The 23,759-nt window shown below is 43.6% G+C and overlaps 1 protein-coding gene and 1 pseudogene across 2 annotated transcripts; both read left to right on the top strand.

Annotated features, from left to right (window-relative positions):
- Nucleotides 1–91: 91 nt before the first annotated feature.
- On the top strand, nucleotides 92–4,182 carry LOC311109722 (nuclear receptor subfamily 4 group A member 2-like; annotated as a pseudogene). The gene is made up of 8 exons: nucleotides 92–295; nucleotides 460–544; nucleotides 767–1,659; nucleotides 2,147–2,276; nucleotides 2,438–2,589; nucleotides 2,704–2,906; nucleotides 3,045–3,223; nucleotides 3,314–4,182. The product of its transcript is annotated as a nuclear receptor subfamily 4 group A member 2-like (transcript).
- Nucleotides 4,183–13,267: 9,085 nt separating this feature from the next.
- On the top strand, nucleotides 13,268–21,411 carry LOC311109616 (tubulin alpha chain-like). The gene is made up of 4 exons (XM_084152545.1): nucleotides 13,268–13,437; nucleotides 19,208–19,430; nucleotides 19,580–19,728; nucleotides 19,885–21,411. Exons 1-4 carry the CDS (start codon nucleotides 13,435–13,437, stop codon nucleotides 20,860–20,862), a joined length of 1,353 nt encoding a protein of 450 aa, XP_084008671.1. The 5' UTR covers nucleotides 13,268–13,434; the 3' UTR covers nucleotides 20,863–21,411.
- Nucleotides 21,412–23,759: the final 2,348 nt, after the last annotated feature.

A 23,759-nucleotide genomic window follows, 5' to 3' on the forward strand; every position in this document is an offset into this window, starting at 1 on the left:
TTTTACATTATATTGTATTATATTCTGTACTCTATCATGCGTTTACAGTTGTATCTGAAACATCCATCCTTGGAAGGGATTGGTGCGCGTAATGCTCGATGACGTTCAGTGTCATTGGCACGTGGGCAGCGGTATTCCGACTCCGAGCCACATAAACAAAGGCACATTGTCTGTGTCACCCGCGGCCAGTCTAGTAGCCAGTTGGAGAGGTGCATGGCCATCTGCCCCGTTCTCTTCACAATACTGCATTTGCAATTGGATATGGATACAGCGGAGAATATGTAATCCTCTAATGGTGCACCGGGTGACACTTTAAGGTATTGGTTTAATTGTCTTATACTGTTGAAAACGAAATATACATTCTAACATTAATGTTATCAGAAAGTAATGACCTGCTTATAAATTAATATCTTTACAGGTTTGTAATTTTGTGACAGATTTGTTCGATTATTTTTTTAGCAGGGAGCAAAATCGAGTGGATATTATCATAACTCCAGAAAGTGATTCAGACATTTTGTCTTTGAAAAGAGTCATACAACTGAAGGTAAGACTACAAATAATGTTGGAGACGTTGCGCCTATTATATGCAATGCTTTTGCTGTTGGCACTTGTTCTAGAGAGTGGTGACGGTATAGGTTAATCATATACGTCTCGTGCGCTTTTACGCAAGCATTCTAATTTTCATGCGATGCATCTGCATTGGATGGGATTTGGCTTGACGAGGAGATCGATTGATATAAGCATATGTCTCCCTCTCTCATTGTAGCAGCTATGCCGTGCGTCCAGGCTCAGTACGGATCGTCACCTCAAGGAGCCAGTCCCGCTTCGCAGCAGAGCGCAAGCAGCTTCCACGCCGCTGGAGAGCACCACAGCCACAACTGTGACTTCCTAACGCCCGAGTTTGTCAAGTTTAGCATGGACCTGACCAACACAGAAATCACATCAGCCAATACCACCAATCTTCCAAATGTCGGTGCTTTCGTGGACAGCTACTGTAACAATTCCAGCTATGACGTCAAGCCCCCTTGTCTATTCCAAATGCCCCATCCGGGGGAGCAGTCATGCATCAAAGTTGAGGACATCCCCATGTACCACCAGCAGAGTCACCACCACCAGCCGCATCAGTCCGATGAGATGGTCACTCCCCCTGGGTCTGTTTACTACAAACCCCCCTCTCCACACACACAGACCTTCCAGAGTCCACCCAGCCACTCGTGGGATGATTCTGGATCTCTGTACAGTTTTCACCAGGACTACTTGGCGGTGGCGCACAGGATGGACCAGCGGAAAAATGCCATATCCAGATTCTCCTTGTTTTCTTTCAAGCATCCCCAAAACGGTAGTCCTTTGTCGACGTGCCAGATGAGATTTGATGGGTCCCTCCAGGTGTCTGTGAACCCGGATACCTCAGGCAGGTATCATGGCTTGGAGAGCCAGAGCATCTTTGGTTCCAGCGCCCTAAGGAAACAGCACAGGGTGGGTTCCCCCTATTCGTTCCAGCTCGGTCACGGACATCACTATATGGATAACCAAGCACCGTCACCTCCTAGCCAAGGATCACCCACCAACACGGATGCTTTATGCGCCGTGTGTGGGGACAGTGCCGCCTGTCAGCACTACGGCGTGCGCACCTGCGAGGGCTGTAAGGGATTCTTCAAGGTGTGTTTCATGAAATATCTGCGGGGATTGTTATACATTTAGAACTAACGGTCAACTAACATGCCTTATAAATGTATTGTAATATTTAGGCTACTGATTCATTGGGTTGTTTGTTGGCTCCTGATACAATGCTTAATCTGGAAACCTCTTCGTCATGGCAACTAATTAAAATCCCTTCAAAATCAAGAACCTTCATCTCCTTGCCTTGCCAATAGAGGACTGGGAGAGGGTAGAGGGTCCCCAGGGAACTTCATATTATGAGTGGCCACGGAACTATATTTACCCACTGTCTGCCTCGTCCGCTGCTATGATGCATTACGCAGCTGGGAGAGAATGGGGCAGACTGCAACGCCATGGCTATTCATTTCCCATTGTCAATATCCGTGGCAAAAGTATTTTAATGGCCATCTTTGTTCAATGTATCAAAGCTTCAGGTGGCAACGCATCAAATGGCAATTAATGTGTCCTCCTCTGTGTTTCTTCGCAGCGCACTGTCCAGAAAAATGCCAAGTATGTGTGTTTAGCTGGGAAAAACTGTGCAGTTGACAAACGCCGGAGAAACAGGTGCCAATACTGCCGTTTCCAAAAGTGCCTTGTAATGGGAATGGTGAAAGAAGGTAAGGTTTGTTTTACTTCTTATAACGCACAACTTTACGCATCTCCTTTAAATGTATTTGCACATTATTTTTAAGCAGAAAGCGTGTAGTACGATATGTTTTTCAAAGCATAATAGTAATTATTAAACAAAACAACTTAATTTATATTCTTCATTATTCAGTCGTCAGGACTGCCAGTTTAAAGGGTCGACGGGGCCGGTTACCCTCCAAACATAAAATTCAAGACCCTTTGCCACCTGTCAGCATCCTTAGCGCGCTAGTGAGGGCCCATGTGGACTCCAACCCGTCCTTGTCTCGACTGGACTACTCCCGAGTAAGTACGAGCCTCGGTCATGCAATCCCCATCACTTTACGCACTAGTTCATTAATAAAATAAGTCATAAAATACACTGTTGAGCATTGAGTTCAACTTAACATCACCTTCTAGTTCCAGAATAATCATGACAGCCAAATCACCGGAGATGACACGCAACACGTACAGCAGTTCTACGACGTCCTGACCGTCTCCATGGAGATTATCCGCGATTGGGCGCAAAAGATCCCAGGTTTTACCGATCTGCCGAGACCGGACCAAGATCTCCTTTTCGAATCAGCCTTCCTGGAACTCTTCGTTCTGCGTTTGGCTTACAGGTATCTTATACAATAGCATATCAAAAAGTGCACCAACATAAATTGTCATTTTACGCACAACAATTACACGCGTATCCATTTGATCTTATTGCCAAGTCGGTATCCGAATCCTAATCATGCGATGCTATCATATTACAGGTCCAACCCTGAGGAAGGGAAGCTCATTTTCTGCAACGGATTGGTTTTGCATAGGCTTCAGTGTAGGCGCGGCTTTGGAGAGTGGATTGACACCATAGTGGAGTTCTCTGCAAACCTTCAAAGCATGAATATAGACGTTGCAACATTCTCCTGCATATGCGCCCTTGCCACAGTAACAGGTAGGTTAATAAAACCATATGTTCTGAATGTATGCGCCTAATGCCATTGGGTTACGTTTTGAAACGAATTGCACCCTGTCATTGTTACAGAGAGACATGGGCTGAAGGAGCCCAGGAAAGTAGAGGAACTTCAGAACAAGATGGTGAACTGTTTGAAAGACAAAGTGACTTTTAACGATGGAAGTGTCAGTCGACCAAATCACTTGTCAAAACTCTTGGGAAAGCTGCCTGAACTTCGCACGCTTTGTACACAAGGTCTGCAGAGGATATTCTACTTGAAACTGGAAGACTTGGTCCCGCCACCTGCGATAATAGACAAGCTTTTCCTCGATACTTTGCCCTTTTAGGTGCCATGTCAGATATGCGAGGTTAGGCGAGGTTAATATGGCCATTTTTTAGTTCCCTATATCACGCATTATGCATTTTCTCTCCATTTGTTTTTCACTGTTTTTGTACCTACCTCTTCATAAGAGCACTTGATCATGTTTATAGGCCTACATGTCTGCATTGCCAGACGAAAAAAAGAGACAACACAACATTTAAGATGTATTTAATTTAAACAGAATAAAGAGTTAGACAATATCACAATATCGTCGACTTCTGAAGAACATGGATGTCTTCAACTATTTGGTCTTGCTTTGAATTGTGAGTATATTAATTTGATAACTAACTTTTTTCGATAACTATGTTGTTGTATGTTGACACTGGATAATGTATATGGAACATATATGCCTGAACGTATACAGATTGATTTTTTATCAAATAATTTATGGGAGATGTTTTATGTAGGGCTATTTATTGTCTTGTCACACCTGGACTGTGGTACTATTGCATTTGAATTAATAACGTATACTGCTAAATAATCTAACGTTTGTAAATGTGTTCGTCATTTTATTTGGTCGGGGGCTTACAATGTCAGATTTTTCCATGCAAAATAAAATTCAGGCCGTTTATTACACATTTAAATGAAACATTATTTATGATGGCAATTTATAAGGATTTCTGACTTTATTTTAGTTGCTGAAATATCGTCATAAATCATCAAACACGATAACGGGAAATATGTTGTTAAATAGTAGCCTACTAAATAGTTTCACATTTTTCTTGTCCACAGATTTGTCTGACAATCATTGATTGATTATGGACTAGTGTAACAGATGTGATTCAAATATTTGTCATCATATGGTCAGAGGATACATAACCAGACCTAATGTAAAATGTTAACTATTCCCAACATAAATTCACAAATAAATAACATTTCTCCTACACTGTTTCCTCTCCAGTAAAGTGAATGTTATAGCCTATTTTTCTACGAAGTGTGATTTCTCCGGCAACAACAATACGAGGAAAGGGTCATTCTCCTCAGTAGAGATTGAGTTGAAGATTGACTATTGCTACGTGCTCTGTTATTACACATGGATTTATCATGAACCATAATTTCAATCAAATAACAATGTTATTGTTTAAAAGCGTCTGGTAAATGGCATATATTATAAAACCGACAACGGTTTGACAATATATGCCATTTATCAGACACTTTTTATCCAAAGCGACTTACAGTCATGCGTGCATACATTTTACATATGGGTGGTCCCGGGAATCGAATCCATTACCCTGGCGTTACAAGTGCCATGCGCTACCATCTGAGCCAAGAAAGATTAAATAAGACTCGCGTTATGGACGGTATGAACAAATTGCTGGAGTGTGTGATTTGACCTGTTATATAATAGTTTGCGTGACATTTCCAAACCAAACCCTCAGGATACGATTGGCATTAATGAAACACGCACACAAGCCAATGTTTTTCAGTGTTGGCGTGCAAGTAAACACATTGTGTCCTGAACTAAACATTTCACAGAAGAACTAAATAGCATTATATACATCTGATTTCAGCTCCCTATATGTGCAGTCGCTCTTCCAGGATATTGATAGAAAATGCCTATTGCACATTGGGGGAGGGCATATAGATGAAAACTGCCTCTTCTCAAATATGACATCTCTTCTGTCCTGTCTGGAAATGTGAACCATTGATTCTATAGCCAGTAAAAGGTCTTATAACAACGATTATACTCACAAGAGGGTTTAATAGGCTAGAGATCAATATAAACTCTGCTCTCTGCACCGGCCTGTCATGCAGGCTGAAATGCTAAGATAAAGTAATCAATATTATCTGTGAAATGTCAAATTTATGATAATGGTGTGGATGAAGAGTGGCAGGCAGGGCCTTCCCAGAAGGACAGGCTCTTGTTAGCATCAAACCCCTTACAGCCTACAACATCATGAATGGTAAAAGCGTGTGTGTGGGTGGGGGGGTTGGGGAAAGCAAAAGTCTTGATGTTGAAGGCTGAAGATTGGGGACGTTGCTGATATTCCAAACAGACCGTTCCATTCAAAATTGATTTAACCTAATCCATTATACAATAATCAGTTATCAACCACAACTTTTTCATGACAGCTATTTTCTAGGCTTGTGTGACCCTTCAAGTGCCATGCCATGCCATTCTGGTAAGGACGATAGCTTATCTCAGGAGTAAAACTCTATAGGGATTTCTAGGGGTCTGAAAACTTCTGTTGTGGTCTGTGTGGCCCACCTTGATCTCAGTGTAGAGCTGCCTTCAAAGCCCCTAAGCCCTTATCATGGCCAGCCCAGAATCCCCTGCACCCAGGCCACTGTAGTGTCCCTCCTCCATGTGGGAAAATACTATGATTTAATCTATAGCAGATAGGGAGGGAGAGCTGAACGTTAACAACCCCAGCCTCTATCCAAATCGATGTTCTGAGACATGAAACAAGATGAAAGTCTGGGGTGATGAATATGAGGAGCTTGATCAAGGTAAGTCAAGACATTAGAACCAGTCTTGCTTCTCAATGTTCTCAATGTTTAAGTTACCAAACCCCTACAAGCATTACAGTGTCTTTTCTGTGTAATTGCCCACTGGGATTTAAATTGGCTCAGCAAGCAACTGTGCATCCCTAGAGATTTCAACAATTAAAAAGTATTACCTCGCCCTGAGGACAAACCCCAATCTCAATGTGTACAGATCATTGTAGAAATTCTAGAACTGTGAAGACAACCAAGTTAATCCTCTGCGTGGCGCAGTGGTCTAAGGCACTGCATCTCAGTGCTTGAGACGTCACTACAGACCCCCTGGTTCGATTCCAGGCTGTATCACAACCACAACTGGCCGTGATTGGGAGACCCATAGGGTGGCGCACAATTGGCACAGCGTCGTCCGGGTTTGGCCGGTGTAGGCCATCATTGTAAATAAGAATTTGTTCTTAACTGACTTGCTTAGTAAAATAAAAACAGGGACGGACTGGGATCAGAAATCGTCCTGTGCATTTCTAACACCGGCCCATTTTGTCCCTTGAGGCCCCCATTACTAGCCAAATAATGATACCATTTAAAAATATATATATATTTATACAGGCCCACTGGGCTAAAGATGGACTAACCCATCTGGCATTTGCCAGAATTGTCCTATATGCAGTCCGCCCGTGCCACTTAATAATTTTAGTTGAGGATCAGAAGGCATCTTCAGATACTTTATAAACACAGACATCCTTACCTCTCTTATTACCACAATATTCATTTTTCTGACGATGAATTTTCAACCAAACAGCCATGGAAGGTTTTGATTATGGTTGGTAACCAAGGAGATGGCATAGTTTATAATTACTCTAGTGTTAATGGTTATCCAGACAATTGAAGATAATTGGAAAGGATTAAAATGACGCTTGATGGGCCAAATCCTACCTTGTAATACTTGATACACGGGAACGTTTGGGTTACCCGAGCTAATATGAAGTCAGGACACTTAAATAGGACACTTGAAATGTAATCACTGGATTGGACAACAGCACTTGGGGGAACTAGGGAGAATAGGCTGAATACACAAGCCCATCCTGTTTGACTGTCTGGTGTAAATAGACCCCTTCTTTCCCAAAATAATTATTGTTTTCAAACCCTTGATGTTCCGTTTCATTACAAGATAGAGATTGTAACAATTACATTCATTACATGTTTGCGTACTTCAACTGATATCCTGGGACTGTGTAGAAATTAAACTAATTCTAATTAATCGTTACCCACATTTTATATAGCAGGGTACCTGGTCAACGTGATGGGTTTTTCCACATTAGATGAATATGCATCACACAGTAAATGGAGAAGCCAACTCGCCAACCAATAGCCTCGATGTTTAATCTGCTTCTCATTTTGTACCTGTGTAGTTATGCACGTGCACGTGCACACACACACACACACACACACATACATCCCCCCCCAAAAAGCTCTATCCATTACAGACAGTGGGCTGGTGTGTATGAGGTCAAACACAGACCCAGAGTTTGTCCGTTTGTCTAATAGGAGGGCGGTCCACAGGGAGGAGTGATTCTATTTGACCAGAGGTTGGCCAGACTGCAGGGGACACAACCTCCCATATCTCAATCTGTATGCACAAGGCAGGATTCTGACCTGGCTCCATTAGGGAGCTCCCACTAATAGATCCTCCAACCTGCACTGCAGAGAAATCAGAAATCACATTGCCCCTGTGCTGCAGTGGAAAGGGGGACAATACTTTAGTAGCACAGCAAATCTACTTAGACCCTGTTAATTCATTGAGAAGAAAACATTTGGATTTTTAATAGTGACCTACATTTTCTCTCTCAGAGTGTATTATTGCACAGTGCAGGACAGATCCCCCCCCCCCCCCCCCCCCCCAGTGTCTCCCTATGGTTAGTGGTTTAGCAGTAGGATGCTACTAGGCATGGCCTGAGGCAGGTACAAGCACTGGGGTGTTCAACTGGCTAATGTATTCTGGTCAGTTAACCACACAGACATCACTGCTAATAGGCTTTATATCTCTCCAATGTCCAGACCAGCAGACCTGGCAGGACTGTGAAGCAGTAAGATCACTATGGTATTCAACTCATGGAGGCTGTTCTTCAGATTTAACAGTAAAATCAATGACAAATATAACTTTTGCCAACATGACTCAGGAATGACTAGTTCAGAAATCCACAAAAATATGTCTGCAGTGAGAACAGCACTTCTTGTAGCCCCTTTCTGCAGTCAAATGACCAAATTGCCCTCTAGTGGCCTCATGGGTGGAACGTTATAAATATTTTTCATAATTTCATAATTAAATAATATCATTAGTTTTTTAACTGCAGAAAACCCTGTGTTTCTTTGTAAATGGTTTTTTATATATTTCAGTCTTCTGTGATGTACAGTACCAGTCAAAAGTTTGGACACACCTACTCATTCAAGGGTTTGTCTTTATTTTTACTATTTTCTACATTGTAGAATAATAGTGAAGACATTAAAACTATGAAATAACACATATGGAATCATGTAGTAACCAAAATAGTGTTAAACAAATAAACATATTTTTAATTATTCAAAGTAGCCACCCTTTGCCTTGATGACAGCTTTGCACACTCTTGGCATTCTCTCAATCAGCTTCATGAGGTAGTCACCTGGAATGCATTTCAATTAACGGGTATGCCTTGTTAAAAGTAAAATTGTGGAATTTATTTCCTTCTTAATGCATTTGAGCCAATCAGTTGTGTTGTGACATGGTAGGGGTGGTATACAGAAGATAGCCCTATTTGGTAAAATACCAAGTCCATATTTTGGCAAGAACAGCTCAAATAAGCAAAGACAAACAACAGGCCATCATTACTTTAAGACATGAAGGTCAGTCAATCCGGAACATTTCAAGAACATAGAAAGTTTCTTCTAGTGCAGTCGCAAAAACCATCAAACGCTATGATGAAACTGGCTCTCATGGGGACCGCAACAGGAAAGGAAGACCCAGAGTTACCTCTGCTGCAGAGGATAAGTTCATTAGAGTTACCAGCCTCAGAAATTGCAGCCCAAATAAATGCTTCACAGAGTTCAAGTAACAGACACATCTCAACATCAACTGTTCAAAGGAGACTGCGTGAATCAGGCCTTCATGGTCGAATTGCTGCAAAGAAACCACTACTAAAGGACAGCAATAATAAGAAGAGACTTGCTTGGGCCAAGAAACACGAGCAATGGATATTAGACCGGTGGAAATCAGTCCTTTGGTAAAGTGAGTCCAAATTTGAGATTTTTGGTTCTAACCGCCATGTCTTTGTGAGACACAGAGTAGGTGAACAGATTATCTCTGCATGTGTGGTTCCCACCGTGAAGCATGGAGGAGGAGGTGTGATGGTGTGGGGGTGCTTTGCTGGTGACACTCTCTGTGATTGATTTAGAATTCAAAGCACACTTAACCAGCATGGCTACCACAGCATTCTGCAGCGATATGCCATCCCACCTGGTTTGGGCTTAGTGGGACTATCATTTGTTTTTCAACAGCACAATGACCCAACACACCTCCAGGCTGTGTAAGGGCTATTTGACCAAGAAGGAGAGTGACGGAGTGCTGCATCAGATGACCTGGCCTCCACAATCACCCAACCTCAACCCAATTGAGATGGTTTGGGATGAGTTGGACCGCAGAGTGAAGGACAAGCAGCCAACAAGTGCTCAGCATATGTGCGAACTCCTTCAAGACTGTTGGAAAAGCATTCCAGGTGAATCTGGTTGAGAGAATGCCAAGAGTGTGCAAAGCTGTCATAAAGGCAAAGGGTGGCTACTTTTTTGGTTACTACATGATTCCATATGTGTTATTTCATAGTTTTGATGTCTTCACTATTATTCTACAATGTAGAAAATAGTAAAAATAAAGAAAAACCCTTGAATGAGTAAGTGTGTCCAAACTTTTGACTGGTACTGTATATAAAGTGCGATATTGGGATGCAAACTCAAAATGGAATATATTTCAACTCTATATCTGACATGGTACAGGTGTCTTCTTTTTTTAAGCCCATAACCATGTGCGTGAGGTGTATACTTTTGTTTCAAAGTAGATTTGTTTAAGACTACCAAGAAACACTCTGTGTGACCCTGATTTGGCCCACTGCAGTAAAAGGTTAATTTGTCCTCCTCACAGGGAGACCCTGGTAAGGCAGGATAAATGGGGACCCTAGGTGGTATTCAACCCATGGATGTTGTTCTTTAGATTTAACCGGAAACAATGACAATATCATTGTTGCCAACATGACTCAGGAGTGACTGGATCAGAAATCCACATAAAAAAAATGTCTGCAGTGAGAACAGCACTTCTTCTAACGCTGTACCTGTTACAAGAACACACAACATATCTTGGGAGGAATCTGCCCATAAGCAATATGTACACTCTTAGAAAAAAGGGTTTCAAAAGGGTTCTTTGGCTGTCCCCATAGGATAACTATTTTGGGTTCCATGTAGAACACTCATCCTCTCTTCCTGGTTAGATAGAGGTGGTGGCTTGAAAGTGGTTGCTGATGCGTGAAAATATGTAGAGGCTATTTCTGCTTTGAGAGAATATATACGGAAAGCATAACTGAGATGCAGAAGAAACCTCTCTGAGATGTAAATGCCTCCAAAGCCATTGTGAGGGTGAAATACTCTGAATAAACTGTTTTGGAGTCAGCCTTTGCAGAGGGGGATAGTGTGAACTAGCAGGAGACGGGCCCTTTAGTAAAATAACACTGTCAGTGATTGACATGGCACACAATAGCCCCCATATAGGACATCAGTTTACATTCACATTCATGTTCTAGACATCAGTTTACATTCACATTCATGTTCTAGACATCAGTTTACATTCACATTTATGTTCTAGACATCAGTTTACATTCACATTCATGTTCTAGATATCAGTTTACATTCACATTCATGTTCTAGACATCAGTTTACATTCACATTTATGTTCTAGACATCAGTTTACATTCACATTCATGTTCTAGACATCAGTTTACATTCACATTCATGTTCTAGACATCAGTGATCAATGTTTCATTATGTGGCTAGGCACCCTACTGTAAAGAAAAGTGTTCTTGCTATAGATGCTACAAAACCACCATACCAGCATATACATATGCTATATAGACAAACGCTATAGATAAAAGAAAGAAAATAGAAAGAAAGTTGTTTAAACCCATTGCCAGTGGGTTAGGGTTTAAACCCATTGCCAGTGGGTTAGGATTTAAACCCATGGCCAGTGGGTTAGGGTTTAAACCCATTGCCAGTGGGTTAGGGTTTAAACCCATTGCCGGTGGGTTAGGGTTTAAACCCATTGCCGGTGGGTTAGGGTTTAAACCCATTGCCGGTGGGTTAGGGTTTAAACCCATTGCCGGTGGGTTAGGGTTTAAACCCATTGCCAGTGGGTTAGGGTTTAAACCCATTGCCAGTGGGTTAGGGTTTAAACCCATGGCCAGTGGGTTAGGGTTTAAACCCATTGCCAGTGGGTTAGGGTTTAAACCCATTGCCGGTGGGTTAGGGTTTAAACCCATTGCCAGTGGGTTAGGGTTTAAACCCATTGCCGGTGGGTTAGGGTTTAAACCCATGGGCAGTGGGTTAGGGTTTAAACCCATTGCCGGTGGGTTAGGGTTTAAACCCATTGCCAGTGTAACTCAAATACATAAGATAAGGGGAAAGAAATCCTTAGCCCCATAGTGTCCACCGTAGGAGGGGGAAACCGACGCACATGAAAAAGATTTTGATCTATCACTCCATCTATCTCAAAATACAGAGGGGGGAGAGAGAAATGAGTGGATTTAGGATGAAGAGCCTATCTGGAGGAATTCAGGCCTTGTTTGAGGATTATAACTTTTTCATTCATAGCCAAAAGCCAGAGAGAAGGGTGGTCTAATGCCTCAGGGGCCAGGGCCTATAGCACAGCTAACCACAGCTAACCACTGAGCTACAGTCCCCTGTAGCTCAGTTGGTAGAGCATGGAGCTTGCAACGCCAGGGATGTGGGTTCGTTTCCCACGGGGGGCCAGTATGAAAATGTATGCACTCACTAACTGTAAGTCGCTCTGGATAAGAGCGTCTGCTAAATGACTAAAAATGTAAATGTAAAAAAATTAGAGATAAAACTGAGCTCAACTGCAACAAAGTTAAAGTGGTGCAGTGGTCTAAGGCACTGCATCGCAGTGCTAGCTGTGCCACTAGAGATCCTGGTTCGAGTCCAGGCTCTGTTGCAGCCGGCCAGCAGGGATGTGGGTTCGTTTCCCACGGGGCGCCAGTATGAAAAAAACCATGTATGCATTCACTAACTGTAACTCGCTCTGGATAAGAGCGTCTGCTAAATAATGTAAAATTTATTTATTTCATTTATTAACCACAGAAACAGATGTTACTGGAATCACAACTGCCACATTGTTCATAAACAGAAATACAGCTCCAAAAACTGTCCCTTAGACACAGAACTAGGATAATTTTACCCTCCTCAATTCCTAATGGAAAAATTAGGGAGGAAAATACAAACCTGACCACAGATCAGTGTCTGCCCAGGGACAACTTTGACCTATTTTGTTGCAGACAAAAGAGCGTCTTCGTCATGGCAAGAACCAGCAAGCAGAACACTAGACAAGTCTGACATCTAGTGGCGAACTAGGAGCAACAAAATCGACGTCAGTTCAGTGCGCAAAGACAGAGAGGAAGAGGTGAAGCGAGAGAATTTACTCTGCCCAAAATCTGTCCGCGTGAGATATGCCCTTTTTTGTATGAGGGGTCTATAAGAGAGTGTCGAATTAGGTGAGGCTTATTTGGTCGAATAGAAGTTTCGTAATGTTTAGGCTGTTACAAATGTACTGATTTAAGTGGATGCACGTGGCATTCCGGCAACGATTTAGTTGTGCCTGTTGGCACACGCCCTCTCATTGGCTAGAATGGTCCCACCTGATCTCGCTTGCGTCATTGAGGAAATGTATATACATTGTTAAAGAGGTCACTCGGCTGTCTTGTCAATATAATATATCATCTTTGGTCCAGCTAACCTTTTCAGGCCTGTACTTTCCTTCCTAGCCTGAGGTCTAATCTGCGTATGGTGGAGTTCGTTTTACATGGCCCGGTGCTGTTAGTGAGGATTTCAGTTAAGGGCCAATGGAATGGTCAACAAAAAAAAACTCCGCCTACCCGGGCCATGTAAAACGAACTCGATCTATGAGAGAAGAGGGAGTGTCCAAAACTCCACCCCTGCCCTTCGCAGTTTATAAAAACAGATCGCAGTAACACACGCAGTTAAAACATACTCACGGAGACCCCATTATAGGTGCACTGTGAGAGGTTATACTACGAAATAATACTTTTATTTTTCTACGGAAACGAAGACAAACAGAATCAAAATGGTAAGACCTTTCTTTTTCCAACATTGCCTTTGACGCATCGGTTGTAATAATTTAAGGGTTTAGAGTTATATGAAATAGGCTACATTTCTAATGTTTCTATAGTCAATATTGTATAGTATAAACATTACTGTCTATAATACTCCAAGGTACAGCCTCCACTACGGCTCATCTGTTTTTATAGAATATTATTTCGCTCTGATAACATGGTGCGTCATGATAGGAGTATCCATTTTGCTGCGCGTTCAACTTAGCGCGCCGTTTTGCTTTTCAATTCGAACACGACTGGCGCAGTATACGAAACTATTACTAGAATGTATTTAATTGTTACATTTAGTCACCTGAGCCTTAATTGGCCTCACGTTTCCTATCAATAAATATGCTCACATGTATCTGCATTTATTATCAAAATGTTGTCATTTGGCGCTTGAAGCAGCTTCCTGCCATTTTGAACGGTTAAAAAGGAGTTAACCGTTTCCATATGCAGTGGCCGTGGGGCCAGTGTGGTTATGGGTGTGTTTGTTTGTTCTGCTGGTTTTAAATGCTGATGTGGCTCCCACGGGTCCGTGTGTATTCTGATGGGTGACTGTAGGCCTAGTCAGCTACTATTCCTGTTGCTCTAGTCTACTGCGCAATACTGGGAACATTCTGCCAATGTGGTATTATTCAGTAGTCAGAGCAAATGCCAACGAATACTAATGAACCACAAATATACCATCTACTGGAGTATTGCAGATTACATCTACAATGATTTTAAAAATTGTTTAAACATAATAGATTAATTGTATCAGTTGTGTCCCAATGTAACATTTCCCCATCACATGTTGCCACATGGATGTTTTTAGGACATGGCTCACATTTTATTACCTCACATCCTGCCCATATGACTTAATCATAAAATATGTCAAGAAATTAGACAAAGACCTCTCAGAAATATTTTGACTATGCATACATGCTTAGTCTTGATAGGGGCAACCTTCAGTAATCTGAAAGTGAAATCCGAGGTTAGGAGTGGTGCAGAGCACAAAGGATAATCATTTCTGAGTAGCACATGGCTGAGACTGTCTGATCATGAGGTTAATGTCTATACTACTAAATGAGGGTAAAAGAGCCTTAATTTATAATCCATTCCAGTTCATGTACTAGCACGTTACTCAGATCATAATGCAGTGTCTTCAAAAAAACAGTACACTCACCTTTGTTCCTAGCTTTGCCCATGACTAAAGAAGATTACCATGGCATGGGGGAGAGTTTATTTTGTCGCATGCCATCTAATTTCAATGTTATGAAAGGAGTGACTATTTGTTTAGGTGTGAAGTCCAAGCCATATGTTCCCTGCATAACACAAGGCCCTCTTTGCACTTTAAAAAAAAAATATAACCCCCTTAGGGGACAGAACAGGAAACTGGAGGGGGCGGGGGTTGCTTACTAGCTACTGAACAAGCGATTAGTCCACCAGCCATTTTGGTGCCAAGCGTCTCGGCGGACTTGCAGTAGCACAAGCAATATGTTAATCTAAACTGTACTCTACAGTCTATCGCCATTACCATGAGCTCAAAATACAGGAAATGGATACCATATAACCTAGCACTGTACATGTCACTGGGCCTGTATCTGGTAACCATTTGGTAACATAAATGGCCTGTTACGCCATGCGCAAATAGTTACCGAATCAACTAGCTATCACAATTACACATAGGCCTACACTAGGCTTACCTACAGGGTTTCAATTAGAGGTGTGTGGGGGGGGGGCTTTGCCGTAGAAAATCAGGGCAACCCCTGACAAATGCAACATGGTGGATGTTAGTTTCTTAAATCTGGTATGAACTAGGGCCTGCCTAAACATCAACTCTAACTGACCAAGCTAATGGTTCAGGACACCAAGTGGTTGTTCCCACAGAGAAAGGGGTCAGTGGAGTAGAATGGGGTCTGGAGGGGCGACCCACACAGAGGGGGGATGGTGAGTAATGATCGACACCTCCCTTTAAATAGCTGGCTGCAGTGCTGACCTAGCTGCCATACCCAAACTAGGCACACCCTCTCACATCCCTGAGCAATGTCACTGCTCCTCCCCCACCCATACCCAGCTTGTTCTGTCAAACTACAGGGCTGGAGAAATGGCTGTGTGAAAGTAGTTGCCCCAGTCTCTACATGCGCTGAGTCATAACAGTAGTAAATTAAGTGTGGAGGGTTGTAGAAACAAATGCAGAAAAAAATACCTTAAAATCACAAGGACCTCACTGTAGACATAGTTGGGTTGCTTTTGTAGATTCAGATCTAGATTTGAGGTGTTTCTTTCTGTAACGGTTCCTTAACTTCCCCTGACTATGGCAAAAAAAGAAACGCAACATGCAACAATTTCAGATATTTTACTGAGTTACCGTTCAGATAATAAATTAATTAGGCCCTAATCTATGGATTTCACATAACTGTGAATACAAATATGCATCTGTTAATCATAGATACCTTTTTTTAAAGTAGGGGCGGCGGATGAATGGCACGACAATGGGCCGCAGGATCTCGTCACGGTATCATTCAAATTGCCCTTGATAAAAATGCAGTTGTGTTCATTGTCCGTAGCTTATGCCTGCACATACGATAACCCCACACGATGCCATCTGCCCGGTAGAGTTAAAACCGGGAATCATCTGTGAAAAAAGTTGCATTAAATTTGAGAAACAAGCTATTTGTGCATACTAAAAATTTCTGATACAATTGACCTTGCTGCTACTGAAAGTTCAACCTAGCTTAAGGGAGATATTATTCCATCCTTCTACCAGAGGACAAAGCCTAGTTGGATGGTGTGCCTGTTCTCCTGTTACTGTGGCAGGTTCTCCTGTTTTTATAGTTGGGCCTTCCCAAATCAACACAATTCATAAGGACTGGCAACACATACAACTTTACGAGGTGCGTCCTTCTCTTGGCGCGTCACACTCATAAACTTCTCTTCCGTGACTTTCTCGCTCCCTATCTCCCATCTCTGTATAATAAGCAATTTTGGCCAGACAGGTGTTGTGCGTACGTATCCAGCTCTGGTGCGCTGGTATTTAGAAATGATAAGCTTGTTATTATCAGCTTCGCTCATCCTTGGAGGCGCTTTCCCCTCATCCTGTTCGCTGCGAGCTGGAAATATTTCAGTAGGGTGTGGCGGGACTTTTGGCCTTGCCTCAGACTCGTCAGCTCCTGTTAACATTGTCGATAGCTCATTGACGCGCTGAAGGGGTAGGGTTGCCTCTTGCCAACCCTCCCAGTTCGGCCTTTAGTCTAGTGAGGCCTAATCAGACTTTACCACCACTTTTTTTAATCACATTTTTATTGTCTCTACTGACCTCGGTCCAAGTTAGTATTCCAATGAGGGTGAGATATCGAGGGGGTGTATCTCAATCTAAAGTGGCTTCCTCTCATCAAGCCAGTGGAGCCTAAATGAAAGGAAGATGAGAGTAGGCCATAATAAACTATTGGGATGCACCTTTGGTGTAGTGTGATAACACATTCAGTTATTGTTTCTTTTGTTAAGGCTGTACAGTGTCTTATCGACTGGGTGGCGTCACTGCAGCCTAGGCTCAACTATGCTGCCGTCTGCCAATACTGCATTGCAAAATTGGCTCATCTCTCGCACAGGCACATGACCTGCTGTTTGGTCCTTAGTGAATCTAGATCTCAAGCGCCACCTTGTGTCCATAACATGTGTACACTACATGGCCAAAAGTATGTGGACACCTGCTCGTCGAACATCTCATTCCAAAATCATGTTGGTCCCCCTTTGCTGGTATAACCACCTCCACTCTTCTGGAAAGCCTTTCCCCTTGATGTTGGAACATTGCTGAGGGAACTTGCTTCCATTCAGCCACGAGCATTAGTGAGGTCGGGCACTGATGTTGGGCGATTAGGCATGGCTCGCAGTCGGCGTTCCAATTCATCCCAACTGTGTTTGATGGGGTTGAGGTCAGGGCTCTGTGGCAGGCCAGTCAAGGTCTTCCACACCGATCTCGACAAACCATTTCTGTATGGACCTCGTTTTGTGCACTGGGGCATTGTCGTGGTGAAACAGTATAGGGACTTCCCTAAACTGTTGCCACAAAGTTGGAAGCACAGAATCGTCTAGAATGTCATTGTATGCTGTAGCGTTAAGGTGTCCCTTCACTGGAACTAAGGGGGCTAGCCCGAAACATGGAAAACAGTCCCAGACCAAAGTCACAGAGCTCTTCAGTAAGACCATTGTTTGTCTATGGAGATTGCATGACTGTGCTTGATTTTTATTCACCCGTCAGCAATGGGTGTGGATGAATATACTGTATGTAAAGTACACTGAGTTTACAAAACACCTTTTCTAATATTTAGTTACACCCCCTTTTGCCCTCCCAACAGCCTCAATTTGTCGGGGCATGGCTCTACAAGTTTTCAAGTGTTCCACAGGCATACTGGCCCATGTTGACTCCAATGCTTCCCACAGTTGTCAAGTTGGTTGGATGTCCTTTGGGTGGTGGACCATTCTTGATACACACAGGAAACTGTTGAGCGTGGAAAACCCAGCATACGTTGCAGTTCTTGACCCAAAGCAGTGTGCCTGGCATCTACCATACCCCATTCAAAGGCACTTAAATATTTTGTCTTGCCCATTCACCCTCTGAATGCCATACATACACAATCCATGTAAATTGTCATGAGGCTTTAAAATCCTTCTTTAACCCATCTCCTTCATCTACACTGATTTAACAAGTGACATCAATAAGGGCTCATAGTTTTCACCTGGTCAGTCTGTCATGGAAAGAGCAGGTGTTGTTCATGTTTTTTACACTCTTGATAGATCAGTTACATGGCCTCAGACTAGGTTAATGGCTATGTCAATACCGGTAGTCACCCGTTAAGATGTGGCTAGGCTTCTGAGATGGTAGCTGCATACAGTTCAGTATTAAAGTAGGGCAGATCTGACTCACTGCAGAGTTAGCTAAGCCATGCTAGGAAGAACAGTGCAGTCATAGTCCCATTTCAACACACTGCTAACAAATTGGGTCACCGTGCAAATATACACACAACTCATAACTTTGGCTCGTAACTCTGGCGGCTTGCTCATTTGTCACTCAGACATGGGCAGGTTCCGTTTATTTCCTCTGTTAGTGTAGAGCAGTGGTTCCCAACCTTTTTCCATTACTGTACCACCAACTGAATGTTGCTCTGCCTGAAGTACCCCCTCATGAGCATTTTACCAGTAAAAGCCTATAGTCTTATGAGTCTTCTCAAGTACCCCCTGTGTATAGGCCAAGTACCCCCAGGGGACCTAGTACCCTGGGTTGGGAACCACTGATGTAGAGTGCTACCACTTGGTGGTGAGAAACAGCAGTAATACAAGTGTGAAAATAGATGCCCAAATCCTTAATCGACCTCAAATAAACTCCTATGCGTTGAGTGGTTTGTCAGGGTGCTCCACTGACTCAATTTTCCATTGGCGTCATTGAAAGCCAAGTGTTTTTCCATCATCCAGTGCAGACTGTGCCGCCAATGCATCGGACCCTGTGGTCCTCTGTAGCTCAGCTGGTAGAGCACGGCGCTTGTAACGCCAAGGTAGTGGGATCGATCCCCGGGACCACCCATACACAAAAAAATAATACTTTTTGCACGCATGACTGTGTCGCTTTGGATAAAAGCGTCTGCTAAATGGCTTATTATTATTATTATTATTATATTATATTCAATGTGTTAATGTCTTTTATCCCTGTTCAAAGAAACCATAAATTAATTGTTTGACTAACCCTGTGTTTTCTTGTCTCTCCAGCGTGAGTGTATCTCTGTGCATGTGGGTCAGGCTGGAGTCCAGATGGGCAACACCTGTTGGGAGCTGTACTGCCTGGAGCACGGGATCCAGCCGGACGGCACAATGCCTAACAACAAGGCGGTCGGTAGCACTGACGACTCCTTCACCACTTTCTTCAGCGCCACGGGCATCGGGAAATACGTGCCCCGCGCCATCTTCGTAGACCTGGAGCCCACTGTCATTGGTTAGTATTTGAGGGACCATGCAGAGAAAATGCACTGACTGATTGACACTGGGGGATGTGTAGGAAGAGCGCTTCATCAATATGGTGGTACAGTTCAAAAGAAGCATCAAGAACAGACTAATTAACCCTGGTCTGTTCCCCTTTCTCAGATGAGGTGCGTACAGGTACCTACCGCCAGCTGTTTCACCCCGAGCAGCTGATCTCAGGAAAGGAGGACGCAGCCAATAATTACGCCCGTGGCCACTACACTATAGGCAAGGAGATCATCGACCAAGTGCTGGACAGGATCCGTAAATTGGTGAGGGGAAACCGTCAGATTTGATAGATTCAATGGTGATATTAGGATAACTCATGGATTTTTTTTGTGTGAATGTCTGATGAGAAAGGGTTTTAGCCTTGACTTAATGTGTCTTATCAGAGCTAGAAAACATGTCTGTTTTCTGTGTCTTGACAGGCTGACCAGTGCACAGGGCTCCAAGGTTTCCTGGTGTTCCACAGCTTTGGAGGAGGTACCGGCTCTGGTTTCACCTCCCTGCTCATGGAGCGTCTCTCCGTTGACTTCGGGAAGAAGTCCAAGCTGGAGTTTGCCATCTACCCTGCTCCCCAGGTGTCCACAGCTGTAGTGGAGCCCTACAACTCCATCCTCACCACCCACACCACCCTAGAGCACTCCGACTGTGCCTTCATGGTCGACAACGAGGCCATCTACGACATCTGCCGTAGAAACCTGGACATTGAGCGCCCCTCTTACACCAACCTCAACAGGCTCATCAGCCAGATTGTCTCCTCCATCACCGCCTCTCTCCGCTTCGACGGTGCCCTCAACGTGGACCTGACAGAGTTCCAGACCAACCTGGTGCCTTACCCCCGCATCCACTTCCCCCTGGCCACCTATGCCCCCGTCATCTCAGCCGAGAAGGCCTACCACGAGCAGCTCTCTGTGGCTGAGATCACCAACTCCTGCTTCGAGCCCGCCAACCAGATGGTAAAGTGCGACCCTCGCCACGGCAAGTACATGGCGTGCTGCCTGCTGTACCGCGGAGACGTGGTGCCCAAGGATGTCAACGTGGCCATTGGCAACATCAAGACAAAGCGGAGTATCCAGTTCGTGGACTGGTGCCCCACAGGTTTCAAGGTGGGCATCAACTACCAGCCACCCACCGTGGTACCAGGGGGTGACCTGGCCAAGGTCCAGAGAGCTGTGTGCATGTTGAGCAACACCACAGCCATCGCTGAGGCCTGGGCGCGTCTTGACCACAAGTTCGACCTAATGTACGCCAAGCGGGCATTCGTGCACTGGTACGTGGGCGAGGGCATGGAGGAGGGAGAGTTTTCTGAGGCCAGGGAAGACATGGCTGCCCTGGAGAAGGACTACGAAGAGGTGGGCATCGACTCATTCGAGGAGGACGGGGAAGAAGGAGAGGAGTATTAGGAGAGGAGGAGTTCAAAGGAGGGATGGGTCCTCTGTTGGCTTACGTATCACTGAGAGATAGAACTGCCTTTTACTTGACCATGAAGTGGGGAATGGCCTGCTCCTTCCATTGTTGTCTAACGCCATCAATCATGTTTTCTTCACCAAAGACACCACGTCCATTCATGTCTGACAATCTTTTCCTAGAGGGTTGACTATGGAACCATACAGAACCTTGAAGATTAAGCTGTCTCCATGAACATAATGTTTCCTTTAAGTTAATGATACTTCTGCGCTTTCAGATCTATCCTAAACACTAAAGTTACTGCCAAACAAAAAACTAGCAAACTAAACCCCATGGTGTTGGGTCTTAATGAATGTAATTCAGTAACTCTCTTGGAGGATTATTTTGCATTGCATGTTAAGCTACCCCAAAATAATTTATTGGTTTTATCCCTATACAGATTCTATTATTTTCTTTGCCATGGCTGTTATTTTAAGAGTTATCACATCAGGTTACTGTTGTGGCTGTAGCCCCTCCTTTGTAAATAAAGTTGTTTTATCTCAGTTCATCCTGTTTTCCCTCCTTTTTCAGTGGTTAAAATCAATCACAACTGCCTCTCAGTCCTGACCTGAGGTTTCATTTATAATTTCACTAAATTACTATTAAAGGGCAACATTATAAAACATCAGTCTCTGCAATTGAGCACACAAATGGACTGGTAAGTAGCCGAGCAGTCCTGGGATATAAATGTAGCAGCAGGGTGCCTTGAAAGAAGATTATGGTCGAGGTAACGCATTATCTCAATTGCATACTCCTGGTGTCATCTTCTCAACCCATTGGCTACGAGAGCCAGAGGTCCCTGCCTTCTGACCTGCTCCTCAATGTGTTGTGAGGAGAATCTTATCTTCACAGAGACTGGTAATGGGGAAGGATTTTCCCCATAATGTCATTTATTTTATTTAGATTGTTTACAGAATATCCTAAAGGTGACAAGTGGAGACATGGATAGTAAACTAATTTCGACTATTGAGACTCACCTCAGTAAAGTTGAGTCCACTGGGTGGTGCTCTGGTTTAATAAAATACTTGATTTTTCCAGCGGAAGAGGCGAATCGAGAAGTTTTACTCAGCCCACTAAAATAAGATCAAAGTGAGGACTTTTGTATGGAGGTCAATAAGTGTCGAATTTGGACATCAAAACCTTTAATTACTAATTTGCTACGTGATGTTTATTTGATCGAATATAAGTTTCGTTATGGTTAGTCCCGTGGAGCTCAGTTGGTAGAGCATGGCGCTTGCAACGCCAGGGTTGTGGGTTCGATTCCTACGGGGGACCAGTATGCAAATGTATGCACTCACTAACTGTAAGTCGCTCTGGATAAGAGCGTCTGCTAAATGACAAATGTAAAATGGTTAGGTTGTTACGAATGCACTGATGTAAGTGGACGCACTTGGCATTTCGGCAACGACTACAAAAATACTTGTCACATGCTTGTAAACAGGTGAGTACACGTAGCACTAGCCTAACAACCGGCAGATGGCAATATTAAGTCGTTTCCTCTTATCATTCAAAGGGAAACGCTTACTTATGGGCACGAGAGAAAAAACTTACTCATGGGCTCCCGAGTGGCGCAGCGGTCTAAGACAAGTGCTTGAGGCTTCACTACAGACCCCCTGGTTCGATTCCAGGCTGTATCACAACCGGCCGTGATTGGGAGTCCCATAGGGCGGCGCACAATTGGCCCAGCGTCGTCCGGGTTTGGCCAGTGTAGGTTGTTCTTAACTGGCGTGCCTAGTTAAATAAAGGTACTAAAATAACTTGTATTCGCATGGCCAGGGACGGCCTGTTCAATAGGGCGATATGGGCGACGCACTGCCAAACGGGAAAAGGAAGGGATTTTTTTTCTAATCAATTATATCACGGCAACAGTAGTTATCAGTGTTGTAATCTGATCTGACTGCCACTAAATGTCAAATCAGGCTAAAGTCGTGCTTCAAATGGCCCCGCCCGTTTTTGGGCGATTTCAGTCAGGTTGAAAATCGCCCAGAAGTCTCTCATAGCCTGTCATGTAAAATCTATTTTTTTCAAATTTTAAAGCTTTCAATACATTCTCTATGGGTGTCTGTGGGCTTGCACTTACGCGCTTTCGTCATACGTGACGTAACCATGAACGTAACTAAGCAAATAGCGGCTAGCAGCGTCTCTTTGCGACCTGCAGTGTGGCGTTATTTTATGTTTTTAATTTGTACACTTAGTGGCGTTATTTTATGTTTTTAATTTGTACACTTAGTTTACAAACATTCTGCCAACCATGGATTTCGAGTGGTGGGTTTTGGACTGATCTTGTTGATCGTGTACATACCCGCTACGAACGGACTAAATAATGAAAACGTTGCTGGCAGCGGAATCCAATACAGCTGGGAGACTTGGCTGGATGACAGAGTCCCGGACAGAGAAGTGGAGCCGGCCGGCTTCACCCTGGTCGGAGCGGACCTCGATCTGACAGTCACAGGGAAAATCGATCCTGGTAAGAGAGCGACTCTGTACCCCCGAGCCCCGACATTGAACTGCTTTCTGTGTCACTGTGACCTTACTATCTGCCCCGTGAGTTCCCCCAATTGTTTGTTACCGTTGTGTACTGTTGATAATCACAAGTTTACTGGAGAACTGAGACCAAGTAGAGACTTTGGACAGGGTGGATATGCACAAGATTTTAGTCAGACCAAGCTATAACATTATATATTTACTACGACAGTACATTCAACCAAAAGCTAATATAACAAAGGCATCAGAGATTATTTATAATCTGTCACAGAAACTGGAATCCATCTCCCCAGATCAGTCAATAAATGCTTCTGGTATTGACTTATATGCTGCCCCTGTCTTCATGTTGTTGCTGGACATATCTTTTTAA

The sequence above is a fragment of the Coregonus lavaretus genome (assembly GCF_964263955.1).
Source record: "Coregonus lavaretus genome assembly, chromosome: 35".
In the NCBI taxonomy this organism is placed as follows: Eukaryota; Metazoa; Chordata; class Actinopteri; order Salmoniformes; family Salmonidae; genus Coregonus; species Coregonus lavaretus.